Raw genomic sequence first — 22829 nt, 5'->3', positions numbered from 1 at the left:
AAGATATACTCCAAGGATTCATCAAAATCAGTCCTATAGTTAACTCCAAAGATCCTGCCAACCACTGGGTAATAGGACTAGCTGGATATCATTGTTTGGACTTTGGCTCTTTGGTGGGCTCAGAGACTCTGAGAAAACTTGGGGTGGGGGATTTCAGCCGCTTTCACTGATTGCCATTGGATGAATGGGCCTGTTAACAGTTGCTGTGATCCTGGAATCCCTGAAATCGCCTAGAGGAATGGAACCTTTCCTGCCTAACTAGGGCAACTAGAAACATAGGGCATTTTACTGTCCTGCCTGGAGGACTCTATGCCTTTCCACAAGCAAACCTCTCTGCTCTGCCCTGCCACCCTGGGCTTTCTGCTGTCACACATATTGGAGCCTAGTGCATTTAGAATTAGAGTGTGTGGGACTACCTTTGTTTTTTTGTCTGTATGTGAAATGCGGCCCTATGCACGTGTTCTCCTAAGTGTTTGCAAGTGGGTATGTGTGTGTGTATGTGTGTGTGTGAGATGTGTCTATTTTTCTGAATTTAGAGTGTCTTGGCATGTCTAAGTGTATGGGGTAATTGAGCATCACAGGGTTTTTGAAGGAGTATGTTATGGTTAGAGTGGCTCTGGGGTGTTCCCACAAAAGAGAAGGAGAGAGAGACACTATAATTGTGTGTCTGCCAGTCTGATTAAGTGTGCTTAAGCGAGTGTGTATGTATATTCCTTTTTTCCTCAGATTTAGTTTTCTCCACTTTTTTTTATTCACTTGTCTGATTAGGTTTCTGTTTGGTTTACTTGTTTATATGTACTTTTTCATTACTAACTTATTTTGACGAACCTTTCTTTTAAAGCTGTGTTTTTTTGTTCTGATGTGAAAGCTCTTTTTAAGCTCATGGCTATTTCTTTGTGCAGGGAAAACTAGGTGTTCCAGGACTCCCAGGATATCCAGGACGTGCAGGACCGAAGGTAACCAAGCACAAGATGCAAGTAATGAGTTTTTTGAGGGTGTGGATGGGGAATTCTAGATCTCAAGCATACCTCCTCTGGTGTCTGCTAATGTCTTCAACACCCCTATGGAGTTCCTGGAACATAGTAATGCAAACTGACCCACAACCAATGGTTTAGGAATGGTTGTATACTAATTGACCTTTTCACAATTGACTTCGGGAGAATTGACCTAATTTAGAAGGTCAATTAGGAAAAATATGCGGGGGGAAACCCCCGCAACCACCACACCCAATCGAAAACCCCCTGCAGCCCCCCAGCTAATCCCCTTATATTATTTATAATCCAAAACCAACCCAATACATATATAAAATAAGTAAAATAATATAAAGGTCAATTGTGCAGAAGGTCAATTAGGACCACTATAATTATATTGTGCAAAAGGTCAATTTGGGTAATACCTTAGGAATGCCTCCACTGAAAAGCGCTTAAGCCTTCTACACACTGGTGATCTCATGCAGGTTATGCTACGTCTAAATGATGTGTGTATAGCAATAGAGGGATCTACATAATGCTGCCGTCTGGTTTTTGCTCAAACCTGCCACACTATGTGGATATAAATCATGTTTCCTCTGGAGATGGTACAAGCCCTCCCCTTCCTATGGATATTGAAGATGTACTGAGCCCCACATTCCCTAATTCTCTAGATCACAGGCGGCATAAAAATAGATTGTACACTCCACCATAGGTGGATTGAAGCAAGCCTCCTTGCCCACTCTTTATGTAGTTAAACCTGCTGACATTAGGGTTTGTAATAGCCCCCAAGACCACCATAATGGACGTTTCATCATAACATTTCTAGATAGCACCCTAGTCCTTGAGTAGACACGTAAACCCCCCTGTAATGTGGGAGATTACACTGCCAAATCCCTTCTTCGAAACCAAGATTCTCGTCAAGAAATCATGACACATACACCTGCCCCATCACTTACTTTTCCAAAAGAAATGTCCCATCACTGTTATTGTTCCATTAACCTGTTCCAGGCAGCATCAAACGCGATAGAACACCCAGCTGTTTTGATTTTTTCTGTTGTATTCAGTTTTTCTCATCAATGCTGGTAGTTACACAACTGGCTTCCAATCTCTCTTTCTGATTCCAAGCAGCTTTGTCATGCTACAAATAAGACAGTTACTTAGAACTGTAGTTTGTGAGTGTAGAATATTTAATTAAAGTCAAGGTTTGCCAGCCCAGGTACAAGAAAGCACTCATGAAAATGTATGAAAGATCCAGTGCTGGAGACCATTATTTCTCTCAGGGTGAATGTTCAGGGGAAGCACTGTAACATCGGATATGCAGCGGTTTTGCTCTGCCATGAGAGAGAGTGCCATGTCATAGCCTTTGCGTGTCATTTAGAGGAACTATGGCTACGCAGGGACTGGCCAGCCCTCTCACATGACCTTAGTATGTAGTGCTCACGGGCACTAGCATGCAGCTTACCCTGCTGTCATGAGCAATTATTATAGTGTCCTCAACGTAGTACATCCAAAACCCCACATTTACACATGGGGCAACAGGAAGTCTAGTTTGCCGACAAATAACCCTTCACTCGTTGATTCCATCCTTCTTCATTGAGGGGTGAGGGCAGGAGCCCCCCCAGCCCAGCAGAGGATCCAGGCTCCGAGCGAGCAACACGGAACAGGGCCTGCCTGACCCTGTCCCCATACGGCGCCTGACTCGCCCATGCTGGGCGCTGCGCAGCGTGAAACCGAGGCTGAACCTCGATTCCATCAGCTGGATCCGCCGGCAGGCGGAATCGCCGGCGGCCAGTCCGAAGGCCATACAAAGGCCTGTTCCCGCGCCCCAAGTCCCCCCATTCCATCCTTCTTCATTGAGGGGTGAGGGCAGGAGCCCCCCTAGCCCAGCAGAGGATCCAGGCTCCGAGCGAGCAACACGGAACAGGGCCTGCCTGACCCTGTCCCCATACGGCGCCTGACTCGCCCATGCCGGGCGCTGCGCGGCGCGAAACCGAGGCTGAACCTCGATTCCATCAGCTGGATCCGCCGGCAGGGGGAATCGCCAGCGGCCAGTCCGAAGGCCATACAAAGGCCTGTTCCCGCGCCCCAGGTCCCCCCATTCCATCCTTCTTCATTGAGGGGTGAGGGCAGGAGCCCCCCCAGCCCAGCAGAGGATCCAGGCTCCGAGCAAGCAACACGGAACAGGGCCTGCCTGACCCTGTCCCCATACGGCGCCTGACTCGCCCATGCCGGGCGCTGCGCAGCGCGAAACCGAGGCTGAACCTCGATTCCATCAGCTGGATCCGCCGGCAGGCGGAATCGCCGGCGGCCAGTCCGAAGGCCATACACAGGCCTGTTCCTGCGCCCCAGGTCCCCCCATTCCATCCTTCTTCATTGAGGGCATGAGGGCAGGAGCCCCCCCAGCCCAGCAGAGGATCCAGGCTCCGAGCGAGCAACACGGAACAGGGCCTGCCTGACCCTGTCCCCATACGGCGCCTGACTCGCCCATGCCGGGCGCTGCGCGGCACGAAACCGAGGCTGAACCTCGATTCCATCAGCTGGATCCGCCGGCAGGCGGAATCGCCGGCGGCCAGTCCGAAGGCCATACAAAGGCCTGTTCCCGTGCCCCAGGTCCCCCCATTCCATCCTTCTTCATTGAGGGGTGAGGGCAGGAGCCCCCCCAGCCCAGCAGAGGATCCAGGCTCCGAGCGAGCAACACGGAACAGGGCCTGCCTGACCCTGTCCCCATACGGCGCCTGACTCGCCCATGCCGGGCGCTGCGCAGCGCGAAACCGAGGCTGAACGTCGATTCCATCAGCTGGATCCGCCGGCAGGCGGAATCGCCAGCGGCCAGTCCGAAGGCCATACAAAGGCCTGTTCCTGCGCCTGTTCGTAGCACTGTGAGCCTGGGCCACAGATGCTGCCCCTTAGTTCTGGCAAGTAAAGGCTCTGGAACACTCGCCACCCCGTCTGCAGAACTATCCTGGGACTCCATTAATTGCTTTTTCGACCAAAGTGGCGTCACTGATGTACCAATGTTCTCAAGCCTCCTTATACCTGGCCATGTGAGTAAACTAATCTTAAGTGCTATAGCGTCCCACGGGGACCTGAATCTAGCAGACGTTCTAGCCATAGATTGCAGCCTACCTGGCCTTGGTTGCTAAGACGCACAATATATCACTCAATCTTCTACTCTGTTTCCTTTTGCTGCCTCGCTCTGCACTCGCCCGCTTACTCCGGTGGCAAGTGTTGGTCTTTCTATAGAGCCTAATACCTGCTTGGCTAATGAATACTAACTGACCTCACTATCTGTGCTGTGCTTTATGGTCACTAGCAGACCACATTCAGACTGTGTTGTGCCTTATGGTCAATAACTGACCACTTTTAGGCTGTGTTGTGCCTTATGGTCACTAGCAGACCACATTCAGACTGTGTTGTGCCTTATGGTCAATAACTGACCACTTTTAGACTGTGTTGTGCCTTATGGTCAATAGCAGACCACATTCAGACTGTGTTGTGCCTTATGGTCAATAACTGACCACTTTTAGACTGTGTTGTGCCTTATGGTCAATAGCAGACCACATTCAGACTGTGTTGTGCCTTATGGTCAATAACTGACCACTTTTAGACTGTGTTGTGCCTTATGGTCAATAGCAGACCACTTTTAGACTGTGTTGTGCCTTATGGTCAATAGCAGACCACATTCAGACTGTGTTGTGCCTTATGGTCAATAACTGACCACTTTTAGAATGTGTTGTGCCTTATGGTCACTGCCTTAGTCACTGCAGCTGCCCAACCACTATGACAATTGTACTCAGATCTAATCCTCTGCACACACTGCTCACAACTGCACACCTCTCTCAAACCATACTGTGATGCAATGCAGATATACACAGACCACCAGAACTGAGTTGTGCCCTATGGTCGCTAACAGACCCTCTGATATATGCATTTTAGTCAATGTCAGGAATTGTCACATCTAGGTGCCCTGTTGTATGCTCCAACCTTACAACTAGTTGTATCCAACCTAGATACTATAGTGCACAGGCTGTACCTGACCAATTCTACCCGATTCCAACCAGCCACCATCTATCTTAGTCTGACCTGCTCCCCTCCAGCGCCACCAGACTCCACCGCTATCCACAGACCATGATCTTCTGGCTCGCCCTAACCATGTTCCCTTTCTGCTTAATACAGGACAATGTACCCTGTAGCAACAATAGCTACATAGCCCATCAGGACGGCCTGGCTAAACTAGGGTGCCCCAGACACCACCCCACCCCCTGCCCCACTCTGTTCCTACCCTCCACACCCCCTTTCCCCTCCACTTACCACCACCCCCTCACCTCCACATCCATCGCCATCCGTGGCCTACCCACCAACAGCCACCACAGTCCCACTGCTAAGTCTAACAAAACCAAATCGACCACCAAACCTCTCACCCGCTTTAAGCCGCCCGGACCAACCCCCCTCTCCCTTAGTCCCAACATCACAACCCGCAACGAAAGATTAGGCTCCAGGCTCCCCACCACAAACTCTAAACCTTACTCCAGACCTTACACCAAAACTAATACAAAGCACATTGCACCAAGCAAACCCACTCCTCCCCCACTAAAAGGCGCCCTTCTCAACGTCAGATCCCTGGCTGCCCACCCCACAGAAATTGCAGACATCATCCTTACCATTGACCTTGACTTCTTAGCCCTAACAGAAACTTGGTTTCATGAGGCGTCCGGAACTTATTTATCGCTAGCCATCCCAGACAAATACACTATCCTCAGAGCGGACAGACCTAACGCCAGAGGTGGAGGCGTAGCAATCATTTCCAAATCCGCTCTAGGCCTCAGACTAACCGACACAGTCGCATTCACTTCCTGCGAGTTACTCACAACCAAACTACAAACCTCCCCCACAGCCACGATAACTATCCACCTCATATACAGACCCCCATGTCCCCCTGGGACCTTCGAAGAAGACATCACATCCCTCATCACCAAAATTTCCAAGCCAACAGCACAATTCATGATCCTCGGAGACTTCAACCTCGGCTACCAAGACCCAAACGACGCACCTGCTGCATCCCTGGCCAATGCCCTAACCGATCACGGTCTCACTCAACTCATTGTACTCCCTACCCACCAAAAAGGCAGAACCCTTGATTGGGTAGCAACCCACAATTGCAACACAACCTGCAAAGACCCCCAACCTCTGGCATGGACCGATAACCACATGATCCCCCTTGAGGTTAATACCAATCAGGTACTGCCCAATAAGCACCCCATGGCACCAGCATACCCCACCAGGAATAAACGCAACATCACTGCTGAAGCCCTACTACCACTGGTCTTACCTACCCTCAATGCCCTCCCAGCTAACGCTGACTTAAACCTGCTGATTGACACCTTCAATGATTCCATGGCCAAAGCAATGGACACCGTTGCCCCCTTGAAAATACGCAAAGCTAAACCCAAAGCTCATCTGAACTCATGGTACACCCCTGAGCTCAAACTACTTAGAAAAAAGAAAGCTAAGGCTCACCTCACCTGGAAGACTAACCCCACTGCAGTAAACAAATCCAACCTCACTAACTTATCCTCACTTTACAAAAGCGAGATAATCCGGACCAAAAAAGATAATTACAACACCAGGATCGCTCAGGCAGGATCCTCCACTAAAGAATTATTCAAAATTCTGAAGGAACTAGAAAACCCTACTTCGCCCCCGGAAACCTGCCCGAAAGACAAACCCTGGTGCACCAACATCCAGAACGCCCTCATCAATAACATTTTAGGACTCCAAACTGAAATCGAAAACAAACGGCAACAACTCAACAACAATTTCACCAACCTTAGCCTACCCACACCTAACTACACTATCGCAGGCTTCTCGTTCAAAAAAGACACCATACCGGAAGTTCAAAAAATCATCACATCCCTGAAACCCTCTAACTGTAAAGGAGACAGCTGCCCGGCTCAAATCATAAAAGATGCAGCCAGAGAGCTCTCCCCCTTCATCACCAAACTCATCAACCTATCCTTCACCAGTAGCTCCATCCCCAGCAACTTAAAACAATCATGGGTTCTCCCCCTCCTGAAAAAACAATCCCTCGACCCGGCCACACCCACAAACTACAGGCCCATCACCACAGTCCCCTTCCTACTGAAAATCCTGGACAGAGTCGCCTACATCCAAATTCAGGAATACCTAGAATCCAACCAACTGCTAGGAATACGTCAATCTGGCTTCAGACCTCAACACGGAACTGAAACCGCCCTTGTTGATCTCAAAAGCCAGATTGATGAAATTAAAGACAAAGGCAATGCCGCTATCCTACTCCTCCTAGACCTCTCAGCGGCCTTTGACCTGGTCAGCCATGAGGTCCTCTGTAATCACCTTGCCACCGCAGCCCACTTCTCCTACCCTGCCATCACATGGATACAATCCTTCCTGGCTAACAGAACCATACGAATCTTTTCCACCACAGCTGCAGCAGACCCCACCCCCATCACATGTGGGGTCCCACAAGGTTCCTGTGTATCCCCCACTTTGTATAACATATTTACAAAGCCTCTATTTGACCAACTGGATCATCTGGGTGTCACCTACACAAACTACGCAGATGACACCCAGATACTCCTCACTATCTCTGGTAATTACCAAGAAGACTCCGCCCGGATCAACAAAATATTCTCCATCATTCAGGCATGGATGGCCTCCCATGGTCTCTGCCTGAATGATGAGAAAACAGAGCTCCTAATTGTCGGCTCCTCCAACACTCTAACTAAACTTGACCCTTGCTATAATAACATCACCATCGATGGTCATCCAATCCCATAGCCAAAAGCGTAAAAACCCTGGGTTTCTATCTAGATGCCAACTCCAACCTCAGCAAACACACCAATATGATCGCCTCAGCCGCTGCCTATACCGGCAACCTCATTAGGGCCAGCAGACCCTTCCTATCACCCAACAGCTGCCTCACCCTTGCCAGGGCCCTAATACAATCCAAACTGGATTACTGTAACAGCCTGTACCTAGGCGCTAATCAATCCGTACTCAATAAATTGCAGGTAATACAAAATAACGCCTTACGCGCAGCCCTCAACATTCCCAGACAAGAGCATATCTCTGCCACTAGGAAAGCCTGCAAATGGCTTTCCATACGCCAAAAAATTGATCTAAAAATCATCTTCCTCACGTACAAAGCCCTCAATCACCTAGCACCACCTTATCTAGCTAATAAACTCACCCTAAAACCTGCCACCAGACTCACCAGATCCTCCAACACTCTTTGCCTACTAGTGCCCAGGTTCCACCTAAAAAGAGCGGGAGGGGTAAGCTTCACAGTGCTGGCCCCCCAACTCTGGAACTCTCTACCGCTTAACATCAAAACTGTCGAATCCTTCCAGATCTTTAGGAAGCAGGTCATCAGATGGCTGCTAAACAAAGAATAACACCACTAACTCTAGACCCGTGCGGACACTGGCTTAGACACTGTATTTATTCTGAAAATTGTATATTGTACGCACTGCATATGTTCTGTTTATTAACCACTGTATATATATGTATATATTATAAACCTGTACGAAGTATGCACACTGTAACCATATACTTAAGCGCCCTTCTACCTCCGGGTTTGGAGCGCCATACAAATAAAATAAACAAACAAAGGAACCAATTTATTTATTTTAAATAAACAAACAAACAAACAAAGGAACCAATTTATTTATTTTATTTATTTATTGGATATTTATTGGATAATTAAGCTTTTTGTAGCTTAGATGCTGACCGGTGGTTGTTTTTTTTTTTTTCAATGGCTAATAATCACATCTCGTAAAGCACTGGATGGTATAATAACACCTCATGGACCCTCACCACTCTAGAAAATGGTTTTAGCTGAGTCGGCCTTTCTTAGGGCTGCCATCTTTAGGCTATCACACAACTTAGCTAACACGCACTGCTCAGTCCAACACTAATTTATGGCATTAGTGCAGACCAGAGGATTAAAATAAACTACCAACAGCAAGTATCCTCAGGCTTCATTATTTACAATGCATTCAGAGAATACCTCATAAAGTTTGGACATATTTATTTGCACACTTCTTCAAGGCATCAGCCATTTACCATTAACCACAATTGTGCACTTTCTGTCCGTCACAGGGCTCCACAGGTTTCGCAGGATCCCTCGGATTGCTGGGAGAGAAGGGAAAACGGGTAAGTCTTTTCTTTCTGGCAGGGATTGGGTGGGCTGAATCATGAACCAAAGTACCAGGTGCTGGAGAAACTCCTTTGAGGTGGCATGGAAGACGAAGACAACAGTGGAGATTAGAGCTAGGGATAATTGGGAAAATGGGAAGCATCAGGTGGACTTGAGGTGAGACACAATGAAACATTATTAAGGTGAGCCCGTCTCGCCTGCGAAGGCGCTGGAAGCAGATTAACTGCCAGGGTAAGCAGGAAGGATATCGGAAGCAAATAAAGGCAGTTACTGTAATCTGATAATTCCAGCAAGTTAAGGAGGTTATCCAACGGCTGTGGTTACTGAAAAGGTAGTGGGGTGAAGGTGCTGTTTTGCAGAGAAACCAGTCAGCATAAGTGCTAGCCAGTTGAAGAAACTGTCTGGCAGGACAGGTAAGTTGACCTGGGTGCTGGCACATCTGTAGTACTGATTGGAAAGGCACACAAGTAGATTGAAGTTTTGGAAATTTAGTAAACTGAAGATACTGACCATCCAAGAGTTAGGGCAAGTTTATTAGCATTAGAGCTGCCGCATTAAAATGTATGCACATTACTTAGAAATAGTTAGCTGGAAAAGAGAAGACTTTCCAGACAAGTGTTCTAGGTATGAGCGAAACGAAAAGATTCAAGTTTATCTAAACAATAGTAGCTCATCTCGGAACAAAAGATTCAAATCATTTGGACCCGAGCCTCGAAATAGCTTGAAACTTTCAAACCAGAATTCGAACCACTCATATGGCTAGAAGTGTTGGATGGTGCGTCTCAGCTCAAACACAGCTCTTTGGTAATAGTGAATTCTATAAAGATAGGCCAGTATCCGAAAATTCATTATTACTGGTGGCTAACAAAATGATACGATATGGACAAAGGAACGCACCTTTTACAAAAACCACACAGGATGCACGTTTTTCATTTGAGTTAATTTTAGAAATGCAAATACCACCCTATCCCCAAAGGTGACATGCGCATTTCAGGAGCAAATGACGCACTGATAGCCTTTTCAATCATTTTAATCACTCACAATGACTGGAAGTGACAATGAAGCAGATTTTGCGACTTGTGTTCCATTTAAAAGAAAAAGCATAACATGGTCATCAATGACCCTTCCCTGCATTGTGCATCGCCCAGCTCCTAATTAAAATAGACACATGTGGCTATTTTCTGTGCGTTTCAAAAAGTATTCTGTTTGTGGATTCAGATCCAGATGCTCTTCGAAAATAGGACACATGTTTTTTTGGCACAAGTTCTGAGCTCTGCAAGCGCATCCCATCATCTGTGCCGAAATAACATTTTGAGAATCGGCCCATATGCTCTTAAACTCCACATTAAATTGGACAATATTTTAACCCAGTTCTAGCCATAGTGACCTATGACTCGATTTGTGTTGAGTCAATTCGAGCAGAATCGGACATGTAGTGACTCGACTCGTGAGCCATCTCTATGGCGGCTTAAATGGCTCAAGCCGATTTAAAACTTTTTCTTCAAAGACTCAGATTAGAATTCGAGTCAAGCACCTTAAGGCTCGCCCATCCCTACAGCGTTCCTATGGTCACGTAGCAGGGCTAAATAACAACATTCTTTCATAGCATCCTCACGATGTGCATTGACACTGAGCCAAAGAAAAAAGGTGATGCAGGTCACAGGAACACCAAAGAAGCCTTCAAGTGCATTGTGCCTCATAGTGAGCTATCAGGGTTCTGAGATGTACAGCCCACCATTCAAGTGCACCATCAGTGAATGTCTTCCTGAATGCGGTCCACAGAAATGCAGCAGGGGGTTAATGGAACACCATGACTGCTTGCATCTATTTTCCACTTGCACAATCAAACCTCCAATACCTCTTTCAGTCCACACCTACTCATAAGAAGATTTCATAGGTTTCGTCTTCCAGACCAAGATAACAGGAAGCCTTTGTAGTCACACAACGTTGATATCTTTTTGAGTACAAATACAGGACAACAGGTGACACTTCATAGTTGATCATTGTTGATGATTCGTTCCTAAGAGATAATGAGATAATGATGTACGGTTACTTAACTATGCTGGTTGTGTCTTAGATGGAGAGCAGCTTGCAATCCAGCTGATAGAGCTCCTCATCTAAATGCCTCCTCAGAGCGATAAATACTTAAAAATAAATCACACATCAGCTAACTAACCAGATTGTTTTGCTTTCTTCTATAGGGTCGAGCTGGACAGCCTGGAACAGCAGGACTACGTGGACCTTCTGTAGGTGGACCACACATGCTCCCTTTCTCTATTCTCTTTCAACATTCACTGGTGTTATTTTCACATTACAAATGCAAGTAACATGAAACACAACAGATGGTGCATAAGAATATTGAAATCTGCACAGTCAATGTAGGTGTACAAAGGAACAATCAAGAAATAATAAGCTCAATGTGTATTCACAAAGGGGGACGATTGATAGAGAAGGAAAACGCAGAAAGGGAGAAAGGAGAAGAAAAAAAAAGGGTTCATCCGAAATAAGTGCACAATAATTAGCATAGGTTACATAATGGAAACATTAGCCATAAGTATCTAGGAAACATCCCCATATGTCTGTAAATATATCTGTGTCTCCGGATTGATTATAGATAGCCCTCTCATATGTTGATAAGGTTAACAACAACTCTTCCACCCATTCATCAATGCAGAAGGAAGCAGATGATTTCCATGCCCTCAGGATAATTTTCTTTGGCAATCATACATGCCCGGAATAGCCAGACTTTCTTCACATACCATATATACACTAACTACATTACAAATTCAGTACTGTTTCTGATAGTGTGTTGTGTGTGGACAACTGCCTTAAGTCGCAGCAGTTAACTAAATATATCTGAAGCAAGGGTAAAGGATATACAACGGTTCACTGTGATCAAGACTGTAAAGGACATCCCTGGTGTTATTATAACAACCAACCCCCTGACATCAAGGGCATTATCTACTTATGAGAGAATATGCAAGGATGGACATTGTTATCCTCTGATATTACAACCACAAGATATTTGGAGAACTTAAATATCTCTCCAGAGAGAGTTGCAGGTTATACAATCCCAGCTGTATTATGGTGGCTATTATGTAGCACTTTACCGAGTATTATGCCATTCACAGGGAATAGGCAAAACCACATTGCCCTCTCTGTCAGGGAACCATAGGTTTTTAGTTGACATGAAGCACCCTCTAACCTAGGGCAAAGCATCTTGCCTTGTCGGTCGTTTTATTTCAAAAAGGGAAGCAGGTTTTTAATTGTCATGAAGCACCCTCTGACCTAGGGGCAAACCCCCCTTGCCTTCTCTGTCAACTTATTTTGGAAAGGGAAACGTCGGTTTTTAGTCGTCATGAAGCACCCTCTAGTCTAGGGCAAAACCACCTTGCCTTCTCTATCATCTTATGTCAGACAGGGAAATGTAGGTTTTTAGTTGTCAGGGAGCACACTCTAACTAATCAGTTAGATCAGGGCCCATTATATGAAGGAAAGTCACTATGCTCTGCTACTTATGGACTTCCTTCTGCAGGACCCCAAAAATCAGAGATGGGTGTAAAGGATTTTTTCCTCAGGCTGTTTGCTTTGTTCTCATGATGGTAGGTCACTTAAGTGGTGCTTCCTAAGCATAACACTCGAATGCTCGGGTAGACCATGCTACAAAACACTGCCATTCTGAGCATTGAGCTGTCGCATTTCCATCGGTATGGCACGTAAAGCTCAATCCTCCTCACAAGCTCTTGAAAATTAGAATATGCAATAGGTTCAAAATGGTGGCCCTATTTAGTCACAATGATTATATCTTAAAATCAGTATCCAGTAAAAGTGTAGCCAACAAAAATGTAGTCAGTGAAAAAGTCAAGGTGAAAATACCTATGCAGTGAAAAAGTTTCCAAGCAAAAAGTAGTATAAAAGCAGCTGAAAGATAGCTAACAATGTAGTGCTGCCAAGGTCATTGTTAGGGTTAAATAGGGTTCAGTGGGCTAATGATTGTCTGGTTTATGGTTAGGGAAGTGGTCAGGGTAAGGATAGGGTTTAGGGTTAGGATAGGGGTTACATTTAGAGTAAAGGTGTTGGGGTCTGGTTAAGGATAAGTGTCAGGGTAAGTGTCGGGGTATGGGTTTGGGTAAGTGTTAAAGCAGTGGATACAGAGGTTGGAAAGGGCTGGTGATGTTGGCATAGGATGGAAGAAGAGAAATGGACCGTTATGGCACACCCTAGTAGAAGGAATATAGATAAGTCTCTAGGGTATTTGTTTAAGGAAAGTGAAGAGACGAGAAGTAAGTAGTTTTGAGGTGCAGAGGAGAGAGACACAACTTTGACACCTAGGTTGTATAGAACAATGAGAGAAACAGCTAAGTTCCCAACTTGGGAACTCACGTCCTCTGCACACTATTTTGTTTCTGGAATACCAGACCAGTAATTAATTAATGGTATAGACAGTAAAACAAATGTTATTTCCAAAGGGAATTCAAGTTATCTAGGTTTACAAAGACAAAATTATTCAAAAAAGGCCTTTAAGTGATATGCAAATAAAATGCATTTGCATTAGTGTGCTGAAGGGTTAGTGTTCTGTGAGATTTCAGGGTAGGATTGGGTTTGTAATTAGAGTTAGGCCAAGGTTTAGGAATGGAGTTAGGGTGATTGTTGGGGTTTCGTTAGAGGTTCAGGTCACATTTAGTGATGCAGCATTGTACTGTTTTTAAATAGCTTTTTTGGCGACCTTATTAGTGGCAACATTTTCCCACTTTACGTTGTTCGCATTGAATGACAATTTAGAAAACAGCTTTTTGCTGACTACATTTTCACATGACTACATTTTCCTCCGGACCTTTTCACATAGAACCTTGAAATCACGTTCTCTGTTTGCATTCCACTGACTGCCTATAAATTCACGGATACAGAAGGCTATCTACTCCCTGCAGATGGTATCACAAGAAGTCAACGTACATAAGTGCCTTTAAGGACTACTTTAGGAGATAGATGTGCTTAATTTGCCCACGTACCCAAGGCGGGTGACTTTCTGTTTCAGAAACTAAGGCAGCCTACCCATCCATCCCCACGAAGCCCCCCAGGTTGTAACAAAGGATAATTTTGTTTCTAGAGGAATCTAGAAGATTCATGCGCTAAGTTTCTCCTTTTGTATTTTTCCTACAGGGTCCGCGAGGAGAACGAGGGCAGCGGGGGCCCACTGGAAAAACAGGACCGAAGGTACTCAAAATTGGATGTTTGGTACCACTCATGTGCAATGAAGCCAATGTGTGTGCTATCAATGATAACCCAATATTTATGGAACCACTGCTGTGACAGACCAGACTCTGAACTCTTAAGGTGTTCGGATAAAATGATATTTAATTGAGTGAATATATTGATGGAGAATTATGACATATTAGTGATCTTTAAGAAACCTCCAGGAACTGGGAACAGTGAGCAATTTTACAAGTGCTGAGGGTAAAATAGAATATATATTAATTGACCTTTTCACAATTGACCGCAGGAGAATTTACCTTTTCATAATTGATCGTGAAATGAAGGTCAAATAGGACACATGCGCGGGGGGGGAACCTGCAGCAACCCTCCACTCAATCCAAAACCCCCTGCAACCTCCTACTCAATATCATAAGAATATTTATTACCCCAAACCCACCCCACACATATAACTGGACAAAAGGTCAATTGTAAAACTTCAATTTGGGTAATACCCGTAAAATAATTGTGTATAACGAAGTGGACTGTGTCTTTTATTTATTGTGAGTTTGTGCATGGCACTGATTGAGCCTCATCAGGCTTTGAATTTCTGAATACCTTAATTAAAATTTGAATACAAAAAGATTGGAGTAGTTATTACATCAAATTAGCTGTACTACATTGTCTCTTTGATAAGTATTCTATGGGGTGGGGGGCGGAGATTGGCAAATCACAATGTACTCAAAGAAGGATGCAGACATAAAGCAGAAGGTGCAGAGTGGGGACAGTGATGTCCTTGTGCATGGGCTAGTGGAGCTTTTCTAGAACCACTTTCATAGGGCAGGTATGTTTTCTCGAGTAGTTCATGCCGAGAAGTGTGGGCACAGATGTGCTGGACAGGAGACCAGCTTTTAGAAAGGGGCAGGTGTATGAAGAGTGGCACGTGACTAAGTTGACTGCGTATGAATTGGTGTTCCCTTGCCTAGGGTTTACAAGGGGAAGCTTGGCAATACTATACATTCTAGACGCCCTATGGTGGGAACTCCCAGCTGGCATTACATAGAGACAGAAAGAGCTGGATGGCAGCAAAAAGCCAATATAGTCTAGTAACAAAATTTAGTACGGCGTGGCTGGGACTACAGAATCGTTACTAAGAAAGAGGTGCCGTAGTAAATGTTCTCGGTTATTAGAAAGGAACTTTGATAAAGGTAGGTATTCAGTTCTTTCCGCAAGATGGTCAGGAAAAGAGCCATCAAAGGTTTAGTCCGTAAGTATTGGCGGGACACCCTAACATGGCATGATTGTCTACTGCCTTTGAAACCCATGTTTCCCAGGCAGAGTTCCACTTTGCTACACAATGCACAGCAGCCCGAGAGTTCTGATGTGATTTAAAAATACTGCAGGGCATTGTCTGGCTACTGGTCGAGTGAGACCCCCATATTTCCAATTACTTCTCACAGAGGATGATTGCACGAGTTACAGGATTGAGCCCTGTCGTATGTCAAGGGGCATGAGCACAGGTGAAGATGTTCGATCGTCTCTAAACTCCCACCCACTTTGGTTGGATTTGGAGGTCAACTACTTGAGTGATGTACTGGCATATCCAATGCACCAGAAACTGAGGCTTGGATGCTTCTGATCATAGACATGCATACTACATGTGGGATTCTCCAAGATCTCTGAACATGCCCTTCCCACACGTCAGTGGAGGACAACTCTCCCCTCCTTCCGTACGAGTAGGTTTTCAAATTCGGGAGCACGTGGGTACCAGGAGCAGTCGGATCCTACTGCTAGATGGCAACTACTGCTTGTTTTCCACATTTACACAGCCATAGGTGAAAACCCCAGTCCATTGTTTATGCACACTCGATGCAGAAGTGACTGCTGGGCTGGGATTGGGAGGTTCCATGCTGGCTCATGCACACGCCTAAAACAGAGATCCTCCTCTGTTAGTGAGGTAGCTTGGCCCTCACTTGCCTGGGTTAATTTGAAAGGCTATAGTGGGCATCTTTCTCCAACTTGTATCAGGTATCAGGTCAGGAGGAAACAAAGTTCTAGTCTCAACAACTACACAATTGACTTGATCAAAGATCATGGGAACGTTTGGCAAATCTTCACCTCAGCTGAAGAGATTGATTGATAGCTGGGAGAAGGAGGGACTTAACGTCATCTCAATGACACAATTGTTATTTGTGAAAAATAGGAACAAGATTCTTATGAATTACATTAAAATCCACATGGTAAATGGAATTGAATGTAGACTAGAAACCAACAGGCATATTTAATAATAACTGGTTTCAATGCATTTTATCAATGGGGTTTTTCTGTATTCGTGTATATGAAATGAACTGAAATGTATCAACGAAAGCAATTATTGTCAAAGACACACAACGCAGCCCTCTGTGAATTGCGTGATCACATCCTTCTCCTGCCGGTCTCCGGCTTCCTCGTGGATGTAAATCTGAAGGAATAGCGAGACTTTAAATTGTTCCCTCTTCTCAACACTTCCTTTGTCTCATAGGGAGATTCGGGCCATGATGGGGTCGCCGGCGTCGCCGGGGAAAAGGTAAGTGCTTTGGAAAAACAACTTGAAGTCTTTCTCTTTGCCTCGGTGTGCATGACCCACACCGCTGCAGCCACTACCATTTGACTGCGTACGCTGCAAGCTCCCATGAAGGCCACTTGCATTGACTTTACATTCATCATTCTTTCCAATGTCGTCGTGGGATGTGAGGATGCGCTGACACGTTCCACCTTCATTTCTCTTTATTTCCTCTTCCATCCTCCCTAATTCTGGCCATGAAAGCCAGCCACTTTCATGCTTTGCCACTATGCACAGCAGCAGTTGACCTCCTGCCTCTTGCTAATCACCACTTCATCTTTCCCAGCAGACCAACCAGCTCAAAATGGGTCTATCTACCCAATTCCTTTCCTTTCTGGACCTCATTTGCCTTCTTCTTTGCTCTTTCTTCTTTACTGTCATTTTTATAAGAGTGTCCTTTAGCTTTCCCCCAGTTACTGGATGCAGTGCTGCCAAAAACAGAACATTGAATTCTATAAGAATTGGAAGGAGCAGCAGCACAGACACACACCTTTTTTTCTCTGGATTTTGACTGCATGTTCCCAAAAGCTCACCATGTTGTCATGTGGACCTAGAGTGAGTTTTCCTTCAAGAATTCGTGAGATACCACTGTGAAGGGCTTGGGGCAATCTTGGGGAGTGTAGCAGGGCTCTAGGGAGTTATGTCTATGACTTCACCCACTAAAGGTGTACCCTATTACTTCTTGGTAAGGGCCCTCTGTGGATGGGAAACTGCTTCATCCACCAGGGCGATCTAATTAGATTATTCTTCAAGAGAGGAGTGACAACGTCAGCACATGATGGGTGATGAGATGTATACCAGGGTCAAGAGACAGTGCCATGTTTACAAGTTTTGCCAACAAGCATTTGAGGGAACATCCTTTCTAGAAGGCAGTTTTATTCCAGTAGCTCCATTGAAATACGTATTATAGAAGGGGCTGGAAGGCACACAAAGCAGGCACAAAGGCTGTATGAGCAATGGCTGCTTACTCTGTTTACATTAGTCTGCATTTTTGGACATGAACTCTAATCAGGCATATCAAGCATGAAGGTCAGGTTCTGCTGCAGTTCACTGTTTCTGCAGATTCCCCAATGATGAATGAAAGGGAATGGGCTTGCTATTGAGCCAGGAGATTGAAAGCTAAAGATAAAAACAGTCTGGCAGAAGTGCAACCTGGATGCCTGAAAAGGTGCCTTACAACTCTTCAATTGGCGGAACCAAAATCCTGTACTATAGAGAGCTATGGGGTAGCATGCAGAAGTACACTGCTATAATATATGTGTCTTATTCTATTTACAGGGCCCGCAAGGACCGGTGGGGCCAAATGGTTTCCCTGGGACCAAAGGACCACCTGTAAGTATACCAAGCGACCTAAACAAACAACATACCATGGGAATTGCTGAAATGTGGGATGGCTGGTGACTTGTTTGCAAGGTACATGTGCAGCCATTTACAGATAGAAATGGAAAAACACGCGTCTGCTGCACGATAGTTTCAGGCACCTTACAAGTGCGTAACATCCTTTGAAAGTAAAGTATTAGTAATAGCTGGTTCCATTTCTCCATTTCTCGAGCGACACAACTTATATTTGTAAATTATTGTGCCCAAACCTGCCAACTATTTTTCAAGAGGGTTTGCAGCCTTGCATGGAGGTATCCAGCGTAAGGGCATGAGCTCCCTTATGGCCGTTAGCTGATGAGTGGCATGGACATATAAAGGAGCAAGTCGCAAGACTGCGGCTCTTAGTTGTCTGAGCCCAGGGATGACGTGCAATATTGATTTTATTTTAAGTTTTGAACGGCCAAGGGACGGGAGAATTACTCTGATGTTTTCAAATATGGAATAAAATATGTTGGAATGAGATTTTATTGATAAATGTAACATAGGACGATTGTTATATTTTAATGTCTGTTTATTAATCTGTGTATACGGAAATTAATTTGTAATGGAATGTATTGTTATTTTTAGTATATGTTTTGAATGCATAAGTAAAGTGCAGAGTTGAACTAAAACACATTAAAATAAAAACATAAAAATGTTTCGGGGATATTTTCAACTTCACTCTTCTTCCATTCGTACTTGGTGCAATTCTCTCTGCCACCCAATATATCCTCCAGCTGTACAGCTACAGAATACTTGTAGACTAAACAGATAGATATGTAACATAGAATCTCTAAAAATAGCCAATGGAAGAACATGGTGAAAGCTGCCCAATAAAATCCAGCTGCAAACTGTAACTGATTTTGGGGTGGGGAAAATGAGATGGCCCCTGCCCTAAATGACAAGTGATGGCTTATTCAGTGTTTCCTTTAATCTAATGACTGTGACTCATCAGATGTGGCTCATACGAAGATCTGAAAAGAACAGCAGCCTCCCTTTCATCAAATATTTTAAAGAACAGTTGCTAGTCTTCCATTGTTGTCAAAAGCTCTGTGCAGAGATTTAGCTACCAGGGCCACTGTGCTGCCAGGCGGAGCCTGTCATGCCCTGAATGGGATTGCCTTCTTCTCATTAAATTACGCATTTACGGAAGATAGTATTTCCTATTTCTTCTAAAAGTCAATAAGCCAATTAGTGCCAAATTCACGGAGCGTTTTCCAATGGAGTTTTGCTATTATAAAACGCTTCTGTGAATAGGCCCTTCGACTCTTTGTTCTTCAAGTATGCCAGTCCTTTCTATGAATCAAAACACTATTTACTTTCATCGATTCTATGAAAAGTGAAACAAAAAGCGTTCTCGTTAATTATCAATCCTCCGTTTGCTGCACAATGTAGAGTAGTAGCACGCTGAAGCCATAAGATGTTTTAAAAGGTCGATAATGCCTTCACTGAACTCTAACATGGGTAGCTATCTTCTTCTACTCACTTTGGTACTGATTGCAAATATAAATACTCCCTCAAACGGGGCTGGGGGGGGCTGCAACCTGTGACTCTTCAAATGTTTTGGATATTGATTCCCATGATGCTTCACCATTGACTAGGAGGCTGATGGGGGGTGCAGTGCAACATATCATTGGACTGTTTGGAAAACACAATTTCCCTGAACAAGACTAACTTATATGTTAAAAGACTGCCTCTTTTCTGATTTAAGTTGCCTTAAACTAGAAAAGTGGTGCTGTAGTCTAAAAAATGTTATTTTGTTGTTGTTTTGTGTGCAGTGGAGTACTTTAACTCCTTTTTTGTCCTGCTAAACCAGTGCTGCTGGGAGGAGAATCCCCTCCATGTGGCTGCCCTGCATTGCTGATGGTTGCCAGGGCTGTTGTGAAACCATGAATCAGGCCCATGCAAAAGCTGAGGCTTTCATGTCCCTGCACCGCATTCTTTCTTGATCAGGATGTGGTGTTTGTAAGAAGAAGTGTTCCTCCTTCATAGAACACTTTTTTTCCGTTTGCACACACCTCAGAATCGGCCCCTGATACGTTGATTACATCTTTTTCAGTGTTTGAGGCAAAAGTTGGGTACAATTAAGCAAGCACTGCCATCCAGTGGCTGAAAAGAATGCTGCAGCCCTGGCTTTATAATTCTAATGAGGTTAAATCGGCAGCGACATTTCATATTTGTAATTTTAATGCTCAATATCTCTGGACATGCCGAAAGAACATCCATGTCCAAAGAATTCCATCCAAGCTTAGTTTCAAGATACCGGACAAATGTGTGTAGCAAATCACTTTAAAATGTATCTGGCTTACAATTCAGTCAATCCAGGAGAATCGATTTTGACTGTCAGTATACTAAACGTAATCCATAGAAAGTGTCACAATTTAAAATCAGGGATCCCGTTATGACTGAATTGTTCTGCGTCATAATTTGTGGTGACATTTTTCACATCGTTTCTTCCACGTCTTTACCCTCTCCCGTCCCTCCCCTTTCTACAATCTTGTATTAAAATCATTAGTATCATGCAATTAGTGAGTACCAACTTCGGTTGGGATGACAAATGTACATAGTAGATATGTTCTATTTATAGCGCTTAGACGTAAGCGCTATATGAATAACAAATCATTAAAGGAATAAATTAGGTCAATGTAGTCTAGGTTAAGCGCCAGGATATCTTCTAAGGTCATAAGGGTTCCAGAATCATTGGGTAACGGAAATTGATGACAAACAGCCGATAGGCCATGCACCCGACTGGACGATTGTTTCCAGGAGCTTGGATTTATTCTAAACGTATTCGATAACAAGTTATTGATAATATTGATGAGTCTCTCCAAGCCCTGCCTCTTAGGAAATAAATCTCTTAATGTGCATACTGAAATATTCCCAATAATCTCCAGACAAACCATGTCCTCTAATGTAGTACCCATCACTGTTAGATGACATGAAAATAATAAAACACTCAACGCCCCGATTCATGGAATTTTTAGCCTGGAGCAAAGTGACTTTGTCCTGCCAACAAACACCCTGATTCACAGAGTGGTGCAAAGTGTATTTTTGCAGTGCAAAGTGACTTTATACTGGTGCAAAAGTGTGGCAAAGTCATTTTGCACTTCAAAAAAACACTTTGCACCGCTCTGTGAATCAGGGTGTTTGTTGGCAGGACAAAGTCACTTTGCACCAAGATAAAAAATCCATTTTGGGGCGTTAAGCTTCTGTTGAAAACTAAAAAACCATTTAGTATATTTTTCCTGGCCTTGTTTCTTTGCATTGGCTGCCCATTTGGAGACCTTTAAGACCGTGTGATTACTACCCCAGGCAATCTGTGGGCGTAAATTACCCTTATGCACCGCCTGGTTTTGTACCAGCCGGAGAGATCACGTAAATCAATAAGGTGGTTCCGAAGTTTAAAAGAACTAGAATTGATGATAGATCGTTCCCCCACCTAGCTGCTAAGTCAGATTCCATGCCGGTTAATCTTCGACTAGATGCAGAGCGACTTGGTGTTAGAATGAAACTAAACACTTGCTTTTTATTATGTTCGTTGATTCGTTTTCTTTCATCCCAGTGTTTGCCATTTGCTTTATTTTTGTAGCACCATAAAGCCCCTCCCTCCGGTGAACACATGTGCTTTATAAAACCACAACAAATGCACATCATCAAGCAATATAGATTGGCAACTGGCTAGAGGGGAGGCAGGGTTTAAACAGATACTATTTGCCGATGCAGCACGTGTTTATATGCCTAACATCCTCACAGGGCCTGTGCTGGTGTCACGCGGTGGAGTCATTCCCTTTTAACGTGATCTTTTCTCTTTACTCCAGGGACCTGCTGGCAAGGACGGTTTACCCGGGCATCCAGGGCAGAGAGGAGAGCCGGTATGTTCATTAACTTCCATCTGCACCAGTCTCGTTACTAATATTTTGCTTTCCACAGTATTTCTAGAATTATAGAAATTGACATCTAATGAAGATCGCAGGCCCATGAAGGCTGCCCACTTTCCACAGACATTTCTTTACAGCAATTCTACGTGTTGACTTTTCGCTTCCCTGGTTAACTATGAGATACGATGGCAATCTTTGGCATAACTTTACTTTCTGAATTAGTTATCATACCCACAAATCTACTGTGAGTCAAGTGCAGAGATTTGGCCAATCAATAGTTGTTAGATTAAATTAGAAATGCACCGTTAATAGTTACTGCATCACAACACAAGTCCTCATTTTGGGAACAATTGTTTTGCTCCATTTAGCTTCCGTTGCATTCCTCTAATGTACAAAACATTTTCTATTGTATTTATTTGAATCTTTTTTTTTACTATAACACATATTTTTTGGTTATAGCCCAGATGCCGCTTCACAGCTCCTCAGAAGCTCACCCTTAACAGAGATAGCCAGACTCTGGAATAGAACCGACACGAGGGCAAAAGTTGGGTCCTGTTGGCTATACTTAGGTCCGAGTCACCCTAGGGTTTGTCCGATCAGCGGACTTCGTGGCCCATGCAGAGGCACAGAGG

General features: G+C 44.5%; 1 protein-coding gene across 3 annotated transcripts in view; it reads left to right on the top strand.

Annotated features, from left to right (window-relative positions):
* The window catches only part of COL5A3 (collagen type V alpha 3 chain), an 899023-nt gene that overhangs the window by 513821 nt on the left and 362373 nt on the right, over positions 1-22829 (top strand). For all 3 annotated transcript variants that reach the window (XM_069604041.1, XM_069604040.1, XM_069604039.1), the window contains 7 exons: positions 903-956; positions 9111-9164; positions 11370-11414; positions 14329-14382; positions 16880-16924; positions 18239-18292; positions 22138-22191. In XM_069604041.1, the coding sequence (XP_069460142.1) occupies positions 903-956; positions 9111-9164; positions 11370-11414; positions 14329-14382; positions 16880-16924; positions 18239-18292; positions 22138-22191 (360 nt within the window). The remainder of the gene's footprint in view (positions 1-902; positions 957-9110; positions 9165-11369; positions 11415-14328; positions 14383-16879; positions 16925-18238; positions 18293-22137; positions 22192-22829) is intronic.

The sequence above is a fragment of the Ambystoma mexicanum genome, chromosome 3q (genome assembly GCF_040938575.1).
Source record: "Ambystoma mexicanum isolate Mex_15411 chromosome 3q, UKY_AmexF1_1, whole genome shotgun sequence".
NCBI classification, from domain to species: domain Eukaryota; kingdom Metazoa; phylum Chordata; class Amphibia; order Caudata; family Ambystomatidae; genus Ambystoma; species Ambystoma mexicanum.
This window is presented reverse-complemented; position numbering and strand designations above follow the sequence as displayed.